Here is an 11958-nt window from a genome sequence, read left to right as displayed (position 1 = left end):
ACAGGAAATGGCAGTGCGTTGCAGAGTGTGAACTGATGTGGTTATTACGGCGGACATTTCAATCATGGATGTTATTAAACTTCTGTCTTCTGTGGACTTGGGAATCAAGTAGAAGACAGATTTAGGTTAAACTCGGTTTTTGGGATAGCTAAGTTTGGATGGTGAATGTTTTGAGAAAAAAATCATATCTTTAAAAGGAACATGTTTGAAAGCTCTTATAATTATTATGCACACCAAATGCATTTCAGTTAGCATTTAAAACACAATTTTAAAGTCCTGAACAAATACATACTCGTAGGTACATACATACCCCTCACCGGATGAGCGAGTTATTGCTATTATTATTCTTTCTTTCTCTCCTTTTTGGTTTCAAATGAAAATTCTTTCTTCGTCTAACGGATCGTATAAACCTAAACAAGTTTATGTATACTTAATAACATGTGAGTGTAACCACATTGACTAAAAGTTTGCTCCAACTTCTGTCATCCAAATTTTGAACTTTCCAGTTTGGGGAGAAAGTTTGAGAAGATTTGTATATGTCCGTAGACCCCTGTCCTTCTGGTCCTTTACCCAATGTTTTTGTTGTCGTTTTATATCTTTCAAGTAAAAATCTTCGTTGCATGAAAATTTAAAATCAATTTATGTTGTGGTTGTGGGGAGGGGCCTTAAACCCAATTTATTCACCCAGGCAATATTTCACATCCCTAATATAAATATTTGGTACATAATAGATAACGTATAATATCTCTAGTAGCGCGGTCAAACTTTCTTGACTTGGCGGGGCGGAACGCTACCGCGCTCCTTAATTAGATAATTTGTATATTTCCTGCATCTTCCGATATTAATTCTGCCCGTCTTGAAGAAACTGTTTCAATAGACGTCCATCATGTCAAATACATTCAATGTCTTCAGTCTTCATCAAAGTGGGATGCCAAAGAAGGACCTCTTGAGAATATTATAAGATTGAATACCACCTGTGAAATCAGGCTGTACACCTGTAAATAATAGAGGATTAGTTAACAACAGGTGCTACATAAAAAAAAAACTGATTAAATCAGCAACAGTAAATTCCAAAGTATTTGCAAATTTCTAATGAGAGATAATAATAGAAGTTTATGGATTTACCTTGGTACTCTTAATGATGGCATGTGGCACGAGATGGCAATAATAAATAATTTAATCATTCAATGGTAAGTTGGTAAGAACTCATATAATGAATATTGGATTATAAGATTGAATACCACCTGTGAAATCAGGCTGTACACCTGTAAATAATAGAGGATTAGTTAACAACAGGTGCTACATAAAAAAACTGATTAAATCAGCAACAGTAAATTCCAAAGTATTTGCAAATTTCTAATGAGAGATAATAATAGAAGTTTATGGATTTACTATTTCGTTGATGTGTAGAAATAGGCATAGTAGAAAGTATTCTAGTTATCTATTATTTAGCCGTTTTTCACCTACCAAAGCAGAAAAACAGCCTTTTCTATAAAAATGGAAAATATTTTGAAAAACTCTCATGGCAATTAAATTTTGAACAAAAATGTGGAAACGAGAACGAAGATTTTCAGGAAAAATCTCTGGCAATTGGATAGTGTCCAATTTTTTTCTATTTAATCATTTTTTGCCTTCTCTCTTTATATTCTTTTTGACTAAAACTTTTTTTAAATATCTCAACAAATCCTATGGGAATTTAATCATTTTTTGCCTTCTCTCTTTATATTCTTTTTGACTAAAACTTTTTTTAAATATCTCAACAAATCCTATGGGATTTTTTTTTTCACAGAACATTGGATGGGACAAAGTTAATCTCCTTTTTATGTTTTTGTAACAAAAGCAGACAACTTTCCCTTCTTTTTTTAATTAATATTTCTCACTTTAAATTAGGAAAAAGTTCTTAGCAAAAAAAAGCATTTTTTATAAAATAAAAGTTAAAAAAGTGTGATAAGAAGCATAATTGTTATTAATTTTGACAAAGGTACACCTTTTATTTTCACTTCGCTTTCCCTGATCCGGTTGACAAGGCGATTTATTTTTTTCTAATAGATTTTATTTTTTTATAAAATAAAAGTTAAAAAAGTGTGATAAGAAGCATAATTGTTATTAATTTTGACAAAGGTACACCTTTTATTTTCACTTCGTTTTCCCTGATCCGGTTGACAAGGCGATTTATTTTTTTCTAATAGGTAGATTTTATTTTTTAATTTTCTGCATTTTGGAACGGTGATTCGTTATAATTCATTTTGAACAATTCGGTATAGTCGACTTGTGTGAATGTTAAGTACTTCTATAATAAAAAGGAAGTCTAGTATTAATTTAAAATGATTTACCCAGCTAAAAGAAAAAAGAGTTTTGTTTGCCAGATTTTTATAGGCATTTACAAAGAAATTTCTCCTTTGCTATCAGTCAAGTAAAAAATAGGACGTTTAATTGTAAAACGAAATAATTCCTTGTTAACTTCCAAATAGAAGATGCCAGACCCTGAAGCTACAACAAGCATAGATCCAGCAACTAAGCCACCGAAAATCCTGAAGCCAAAGCCCAAAGGATTAGGATACAGGCATTGGACAACGTTCATGTTATTCATTGGTATGGCCAACGCTTATGTGATGAGAACGAACATGTCTGTTGCCATAGTAGCTATGACTAACCCTGAATCCAGCATACATGTAGACAGCAAATCCTGGTCTACTGTAGAAAGAGGTCTTCTTCTTAGTTCTTTCTTCTATGGCTATGTTCTCACACAAATACCTATCGGGTTGTTGACCAAGAACCATGATTCACATAAGATGTTAGCATATGGAATGGTGGTGAACGCAGTGTTTGCATTGCTGGTACCTGTGAGTTCTCAGTCCATCTGGTGTCTGGCTGCCGTCAGATTTATACAAGGCATGGGGGAGGGACCTATCGTTCCATGCACCCATGCTATCCTGGCCAAATGGATCCCACCAGGAGAAAGAAGTTTCCTAGGAGGCATTGTGTATTCAGGCGCTCAGTTCGGTACCATCATTTCCTATCCGGTCAGTGGCTATCTTGCATACGGTACCTTCTTGCAAGGGTGGCCTGCAATATTCTATGTGTTTGGTGTCATATGCTTGATATGGTGCGTATTATTCATATTTCTAGTTTATGAGAATCCACACAGTGACAAGCGCGTTTCTGTAGAAGAGAAGGAATACATTCTTTATTCAATATTTGGTGGTGATATCATCGAGGATTTGAAAGCTTCCAGCATACCATGGGGAGATATTGTGAAGTCAGGGCCGTTCCTGAGTATCTTGGTGGCTCACATGGGGCAAAACTTTGGCTACGAGACACTGATGACAATGTTGCCAACGTTCCTCAAGGAGGTCCTCCACTTCGATATGATAAAAAATGGATTAATTTCGGCAACACCGTACATCGCAATGTTTATTACTTCCTCTGTACTGAATTACCTGGCAGATTATTTCATTAGGAAGAAGATTCTGTCGACAGGAGCTACGAGGAAGCTAATGACAAGTATAGGAGAATATGGTCCAGGGTTGATGTTTATAATACCGGTGATCCTTGGCTTCACTCACACTCCTACCATTGTATGTCTCATCCTTGCCATGGCTTGTAACGGAGGTATCTACGCTGGTTTCAAGGTCAATCACATTGACATTTCTCCTTGTTTTGCTGGAATCCTGATGAGCATTACCAACTGTTCTGCTAATGTAGTGGGTATGCTAGCTCCTACTATATCTGGGCTTCTACTGAATTGGTTTCAACACGATGAAATGCTCTCATGGAAGGTAGTGTTTCTGGTATCGGCTGTGCTGTATATTACCTGTGCTACGGTGTATTTACTCTTCTCTTCCGGGAGGAAGCAATACTGGGATAAGAATGGTGGCGAGTATGTAGTCGATTTTCATAAAAACCAGTAGGACGAGATAAATGGGAAATAAATGAGTATTGTGAAGGGGACGAATGGAACGGGGCAGGAAATGGCAGTGCGTTGCAGAGTGTGAACTGATGTGTTTATTACGGCGGACATTTCAATCATGGATATTATTCAACATCTGTGGACTTGGGAATCAAGTAGAAGACAGATTTAGGTTGAACTCGGTTCTTGGATAGCTAAGTTTGGATGGTGAATGTTTTGAGAAAAAAATCATATCTTTAAAAAGAACATGTTTGAAAGCTTTTGTAATGATTATTATGCACACCAAATGCATTTCAGTTAGCATTTAAAACACAATTTTAAAGTCCTGAACAAATACATACTCGTACATACATACGGTAAAAACACAAATGAGGTCAAAAGTTTCCTGCTTCCAATCTATTAGGAGTAGAATTAGGATGAAGAGCATCATCTACTATTCACTGGAGCACACTAATGTGCACCGTTCAAACAAATCACAATTACCACCCCCAGGGTATGGGTAGGGGGGAGGCAGGCATTTGAGAAGCCAGCACGGTCGGTAAATATTCTCATGACCCGCAGCATTGTGTACTAACGGCCGGGGACATTTCAGCAACATTTTCCAAAAAGGGATGATGTTTAGAGGAAGGAAAAGGGAAAGTGCTTCCCGTTTTTCCTTCCCCTCTCGCGATCCCTGCCGTCAGTTTTCCGGAGATTACGAGGTTTTCAGTTTTCAGCGGCAGGAAAATATCTGCATGACCAATCTATAATGGATTTACTACATCATACTTCACCATAATGCTACCCCATCCTACTACACCTCAGCCCCGTCCCGATATACACATTACAAGTCGTATCTATTGTAAATAGGTATTTCTGCTTACTCTGTTTTTTGGTTCAATAATAATATGTCATGTTTTGCATGGTACAACATGGCATAGGGTGAATGGAAAGTTTAAAGTTTGGAAAATCTGACGGGGAATTTATGGCGTACGTTTTGACTCTAATGTTGCACACAAATCACTACAAGTAGCTACATATACAAATTATTTATTTTCATTTTAAAAAATCTACGCCCTGAAATAGTGGGGGGAGAAGATGGAAGAGAAACATATTTCTGTTTAGTCAGAAACCCGTTCATTATCTCTGACATAATCTATGATTTATTAGGAATTCGCTTTGAACGGTAAACCACCATTTAGAACTAGTGCTAGTGGGTAATTATTTAGATCGCATTAACTTGAAAGTAGTAATCTACTAATCAAAGGCAACACAACTTCGAGAAAATCCCAAGAAAAGAAATCACTCGCATTTATATAGCTTTCCTTTTGCTTGTCCTCTTTGAATTCAATAACGGATTGCATTGTTACATGCAGCTGTTATTTTGACCTTATCCTGGCTTATTTTTCCCCACCCTCCACCATAGATGTTATCATCCAACTTCTTATTGTTGTTTGGTGATGGAAGAATTACTGGCGTGGAGAAGTTTTTCCAATGACATCAGGGAGAGTTCACCAAAGTGTAACGGTGAAGGGAACTGGTGCTTTTTTTATACATAGCTTATAGCTGAACAATACATACATATAATAATTGAAAGCTCTCCATTTAGAACTAGTGCTAGTGGGTAATTATTTAGATCGCATTAACTTGAAAGTAGTAATCTACTAATCAAAGGCAACACAACTTCGATAAAATCCCAAGAAGAAAAGAAATCACTCACATTTATAGCTTTCCTTTTTCTTGTCCTCTTTGAATTCAATAACGGATTGCATTGTTGCATGCAGCTGTTATTTGACCTTATCCTGGCTTATTTTTCCCCTCCCTCCACCATAGATGTTATCATCCAACTTCTTATTGTTGTTTGGTGATGGAAGAATTACTGGCGTGGAGAAGTTTTTCCAATGACATCAGGGAGAGTTCACCAAAGTGTAACGGTGAAGGGAACTGGTGCTTTTTTTATACATAGCTTATAGCTGAACAATACATACATATAATAATTGAAAGCTCTCTGGAGGTTAATTCATTACTGCAGGAAAATCACTCAGATTTTAGTCTCGGAGAGCAGGTGGTTTCAGTTTTAATTTTCGCGGAAAGAAGTCTGAGGAGAAAAATTTATTTTCCGGGTAAAGAACCGCATAAGAGAGGATCGAAAGGAAGGTCATTATTTTACTAACAAGACCATGATTCCCCAAAACTGCCACAAAATCTTCCGAGCAACATTCAAAACAAAGTTACCATGGCCGGGATGCTCACCAATTTTCGAATAGGTACCTACCCATAACCATAGTAAGAAAAAGATGTACCTATCTTCCTGCCTCGGTGGTGTAGTGGTCAAGACGCTCGCCTGGTAAACAGGAGGGCGCTGGTTCAATCCCAGCAAAGGCATGGATATTTAACTCATTTATTCGATAATTCGACCACATAATAATGGAGGTCTAAGGGTTAGGTGGTTAAGAACGCCTCCGGCGTTAACCTTGCCTAGTGGCTACCTTCCACTCAAGAGCCCATTATTATTTTAATTTTTATTATTCCAACCAATTTCAGTGGTGTGGTGGTTAGCACGGTGGACTTTGAATCTGGAGGTTGGTGGTTCGAGTCCAAGTCATGCCACGAAAATTTAGCGTAGTATATCAAGCGGGGAACGACATTTGTGACAACCATTTATGCTTAACACAATTAAAATTCCTTCCTTTCCTTCCCATTTCATTATTTCAATTGTTTACTTCCGCTCCGACACTGCTTTCTGAATCTCAGGGAAAACTTCTCAACAAATTGCAACGTTTGAGACTTTCTTAAACGACGCTGGAAATATTTCATTTTAATTTATGTTGTTGGAAATTAGTTTCCTACTTCATCAAGGTAAGTTTAAGTGTAAGTGGGTGACTTGTGATTCATTATGCAGTTGAGCAGAACTTTCAAAGCGTTCGCTTAAACAACACGGTTAAAATTTTCAAAGCTTGGAAATTGTTTTAAATGTGCGCCGAGATTTACGTTGCTTCACTCAATTGCTGAGAAACCACTTATTATAGCTTATAATGTATTTGTTGTAAGAGATTTGAACTCAATTTTCTATGTACCTATAACACATATGAAGAGTGCATGTGGTCCATGTTCTTCACTATCACACAATAAGTACTCCTGATGTGAGTCAGTGAGTCGGAGAATGTGAGAAGTGTCATGGTGAATTGGGACTCATGGTGGCATGGATAGGTGAATTGGGGCGGATGGCGGGATGGATGAAAGACTCAAGGTTGGGTTAGCAATGTTAACATCAATCACGTGCTCGACTCTTTTTCCCATTAGTAAAATTGTCCATTATACGACCCGGGAAACTGGAAAAACTTCGTTTGAATTGTCAACAGATATTCGGGATAAGAAAACGGCAAAAGAAATTCTATCCCAACAAAACACCCAAGCTCAAGCTTGAATAGTTGTGATGAAAAGCTCCTTAGAAGACCTTGAAAAACATTCAATGCATGCAAATGACACGGCCATCCAGACAGCTCTTTTCTGGATGGACAAGATATGAGCAAGAACTGGACACGGAAAGTAAAGTAAGTATTTCCAAAAACTCAATGCCTAAAAATTTCGTCAATGTTTTCCAATGATTTAGCATTTACGCATTGGAAATCAATTGTTCCAAGGAAGAAGGGCTTATGTTAGTTAGTTAGTTAGTAGTAATCGTTCCCAGGAAATAGGGCCTATGTTAGTAGCGAAAATAACATAGGCACTTCTTCCGGGATAAGAAAACGGCAAAAGAAATTCTATCCCAACAAAACACCCAAGCTCAAGCTTGAATAGTTGTGATGAAAAGCTCCTTAGAAGATCTTGAAAAACATTCAACCGCATTTCATCTCTTCATAAGATGAAGTAAGAGCAATATTGATACAATGAACTCATAATAAATAACGTGAACCCATCTATTTTACATCGGCGAATTAGAAATGAGGGGGAATGTTCAAATCGAAATATTTCAGCTAACCGAGCTTTACATAAGATCATCTGGATACAGATAGAGAGTTAGAACTTATACGGTGACTTTAAATCATTTGAAATACCCGTATAAGGAAATACCCATTTAGTTGGTAGTTAAACAAATATATAATTAAAAGAGCAATATTGATACAATGAACTCATAATAAATAACGTGAACCCATCTATTTTACATCGGCGAATTAGAAATGAGGGGGAATGTTCCAATCGAAATATTCCACCTTACCGAGCTTTACATAAGATCATCTGGATACAGATAGAGAGTTAGAACTTCTACGGTGACTTTAAATCATTTGAAATAATTTAGTTGGTAGTTAAACAAATGTATAATTATAGAGCTAGCAAAAAACAAGGCAGGTAAAAATAATTAAATACCAACCAGAAAAACGTCCTAAAGGCCTGTTTACTATCAGAACAGCTTCCATTTTCGCAAAATTCACAACGCGACTCAGGAAGTTCATAGCATCAGAACGAAATCATATCGTATTTCAAAAAAGTACACTCCCCGAACTACCCTTTGAAGAAAGAAAAGAGGTCACCTTTCAACGTCACACAAATACTACTAATACTACTACTATTAAAAAAAAAAAAGTTTTGGCGCAATGTTTATTTTAATACTGGGTGAATTGGGACTCATGGTGGCATGGATAGGTGAATTGGGGCGGATGGCGGGATGGATGAAAGACTCAAGGTTGGGTTAGCAATGTTCACATCAATCACGTGCTCGACTCTTTGTCCCATTAGTAAAATTGTCCATTATACGACCCGGGAAACTGGAAAAACTTCGTTTGAATTGTCAACAGATATTCATTCATAGAGCTGATCGTTATAAGGTTCGTTCTCGGACCGGCTGGCTTTCTCCTATCCTGTAATTCTCTCTTCGATTCAAAATTTATAATTATGACAGTAGAGACTTCCGGTTTTACAGTTTCCTCTATAAATCCTTCTCTCTCTCTCTCCCTCTCTCTCAAAATAATAATAATAAAAAGGATATAAGAAGAGATCATATTAGACAAACATAACGGGTTAATTTTTCTGCGATATTACCATTCCCGGACACTCAAAGGATTAACATTCCCGTGACGTATTTTAATCACTGAAGATGACTGACAAGAGGTGCTTGACCTGGATTTCTTCTAATTCCTCTGTATCCCGTTCATCTCTGATAAGATAAGAGCTAAGATTCAATAGAGGTGAATACAAGTCAACTCAAGTAGGGAAGGGGGGAAGAGATTTATCCGTCACAGATTTGTACAGAGATGGAATACAGATTTTTTAATTGAGAAAGTGAGAAATATGTCGATGAGAGGTGTGAAGGAGAATGAAAGCGAGAGAAAGATTAAAGCATGCTCATGTATCAAGGAGACTGTAGGAAGATGAAGAAAAAGAATGAGGAGGAAGGAGAAGAAGAAGAAGGAGGAAGAGAAGAAAAAGAAAAGGAGGACGAAGAAAAAGACGAGAAAATAGAAAAGAAGATTGAGAATAAGTGAGAGCAACTTGAAATAAATAGAGTGTTTTTGAGAAGACAGCTAATAATAAGTACCTGTCTAATCAATTTTGATTCGAATGACGTAACACTATGGAGATATTATTTCTTAGCGTTATATCGCTAAGAAGATAGTCAAGTAAAAATAGTAATAACCTGACAAAGACAGTAGACGTACATACAACTGCTACAATAGGAACCTCACCTGAAACAGAGATAGAGAAAAGGCTGTTAGTCAAAGTTTCAGCAATTTACCTATTAGGCACATGGCTTTATTTTCAGTCCAGCAGTTTATGAAAGGCTCTCAGCCTAAAACCCTTCCCAATGCTGCTAAAACAAGTTCAATCAGTATTGCCAGCCATAAACAAATCAAGTCATATGGTAAAAAAAAGATAAAAACATCCGAGGAACAAGTAAAAGAGTAACCACAACACAAACGAATCCATGTTCGACAAGAAAGAAATAAAATGAGAGGTGTGAAGGAGAATGAAAGCGAGAGAAAGATTAAAGCATGCTCATGTATCAAGGAGACTGTAGGAAGATGAAGAAAAAGAAGGAGGAGGAAAGAGAAGAAGGAGGAAGAGAAGAAAAAGAAAAGGAGGACGAAGAAAAAGACGAGAAAATAGAAAAGAAGATTGAGAATAAGTGAGAGCAACTTGAAATAAATAGAGTGTTTTTGAGAAGACAGCTAATAATAAGTACCTGTCTAATCAATTTTGATTCGAATGACGTAACACTATGGAGATATTATTGCTTAGCGTTATACCGCTATAAGAAGATAGTCAAGTAAAAATAGTAATAACCTGACAAAGACAGTAGACGTACATACAACTGCTACAATAGGAACCTCACCTGAAACAGAGATAGAGAAAAGGCTGTTAGTCAAAGTTTCAGCAATTTACCTATTAGGCACATGGCTTTATTTTCAGTCCAGCAGTTTATGAAAGGCTCTCAGCCTAAAACCCTTCCCAATGCTGCTAAAACAAGTTCAATCAGTATTGCCAGCCATAAACAAATCAAGTCATATGGTAAAAAAAAGATAAAAACATCCGAGGAACAAGTAAAAGAGTAACCACAACACAAACGAATCCATGTTCGACAAGAAAGAAATAAAAGAACATTATTGTGTTACACAGTTGTGTACAGCACTTATTGTGTTACACTAAAAAGTTACCGCGCGCAGCAACCCGTCCCAAGAAGACTCAAATCAAGGAAAAGTTTTCTCGCAAGATCAATCCACCTAAAAGATCCACCAGAAAGCACTCGACTTTTCAAGTGGAAAGAGACTCTTCCCCATCACCCAGAGCCTCGAGAAGAACTCTCCCCTGGAAGCAATCTTCCCTATCCAACCCGTCCCAAGAAGACTCAAATCAAGGAAAAGTTTTCTCGCAAGATCAATCCACCTAAAAGATCCACCAGAAAGCACTCGACTTTCCAAGTGGAAAGAGACTCTTCCCCATCACCCAGAGCCTCGAGAAGAACTCTCCCCTGGAAGCAATCTTCCCTATTTGAATATTGGATGAATATATTATACTGCTTTTCTTACTGTTTTTCAACCCATTTTCCGGTTACATTATTCCATTAACCACTATAATTATATCTAACAAAGTTATAGCTACAGTGTGCGAGAAATGTATGGAACGTCCATCTCAGTGTTTTTTGTCTACTATCTACTTTTTGTCACCGACTTCGGTGTTTTCATACATTTTTCACAAGCTGTAGATCCAACTTTGACACAATCACAATCGCTCTTTAGAAAAGAAATCTTTAGGAGTGCCCTCAAAAGGGATCGGATATCAAGTTTCTTTTAAACCTTCCATAATATAAAATACAAATTGTTGGAAACTGAAAGTCTCAAGACATACAGGTTGAGGTGTCTCCATATAAGTATTTCTCTCCTACTGTATGTACTTGTACGTAAAGTAGTTTTAGGCATCTCTAGCATGCAAACAAATCATTCTCAGCCAATTGCTTCAAGGAGAAGGCGATTTAGCAATTTTGCGAAGGCCTTGCACATTCTGTCCATTGGTAAGTAGGTAAGTAGGTACTGTCAACCGTCAGTATAGTCAAGTTAGTCATATTGAAGCTATACAAACATAAACATAGCAAACGATTTAGTATTTAGTTCTAGAAAAGGAGCATTTTTTCCTGTAAATATTTTCATAATGTAGTGATTTAATAAATAAATATTTGTGATTTTGTACCTATACTATGCCTTTACCGTTAGGTACTTATTTTGTAATGTGATAATGATAATATTAATGCTACCTATATTGGGGAAATCTTGGCGCTTTAAACAATGGGAACGGCGGATGATAATCATAATAATAACGGTCTGATAAATTTGAAGAGAAATTTCACCAAGTTCTTCTTCTTCTTCTTCTTCTTCTTCCTCTTTGTGGTAACACATTGTGATTATTACTTGTAATATTCTTTCATTATAATTCTCAACTCAGCTTGTGAAAGCTCTCTAATTAGTCAGCTAGCAGTCTCAACGCAAAGGAACATTTTCATATCAAGGGCTAAAATAAATCCACGTGTGTACTAACTCTATACTAGTGACTATCACATGACTATTACAGATACCGAA

General features: G+C 36.8%; 1 protein-coding gene and 1 long non-coding RNA gene across 3 annotated transcripts; one reads left to right on the top strand and one right to left on the bottom strand.

Annotated features, from left to right (window-relative positions):
* Positions 1–499: 499 nt before the first annotated feature.
* On the bottom strand, positions 500–1226 carry LOC113467775. The gene is made up of 2 exons (XR_003391729.1): positions 1126–1226; positions 500–995 (listed from the first exon to the last, which is right to left on the bottom strand). It is a non-coding gene; the product is annotated as an uncharacterized LOC113467775 (long non-coding RNA).
* A 986-nt stretch (positions 1227–2212) lies between these two features.
* On the top strand, positions 2213–7362 carry LOC103509998 (putative inorganic phosphate cotransporter). 2 transcript variants are annotated; one of them, XM_026824182.1, is made up of 2 exons: positions 2213–3861; positions 7258–7350. In XM_026824182.1, the coding sequence occupies exons 1-2, from the start codon at positions 2475–2477 to the stop codon at positions 7314–7316; spliced, it is 1446 nt and encodes a 481-aa protein (XP_026679983.1). In that variant the 5' UTR covers positions 2213–2474; the 3' UTR covers positions 7317–7350. The 2 variants fall into 2 exon arrangements, with proteins under 2 accessions (XP_026679983.1, XP_008472856.1); XM_008474634.2 differs by having other exon boundaries at positions 2215–3871; positions 7268–7362.
* Positions 7363–11958: the final 4596 nt, after the last annotated feature.

This window comes from Diaphorina citri, unplaced genomic scaffold, assembly GCF_000475195.1.
Source record: "Diaphorina citri unplaced genomic scaffold, Diaci psyllid genome assembly version 1.1 scaffold553, whole genome shotgun sequence".
Lineage (NCBI taxonomy): Eukaryota > Metazoa > Arthropoda > Insecta > Hemiptera > Psyllidae > Diaphorina > Diaphorina citri.
Note: the sequence above shows the minus strand (reverse complement) of the source record. Positions and strands in the feature narration are given on the sequence as shown.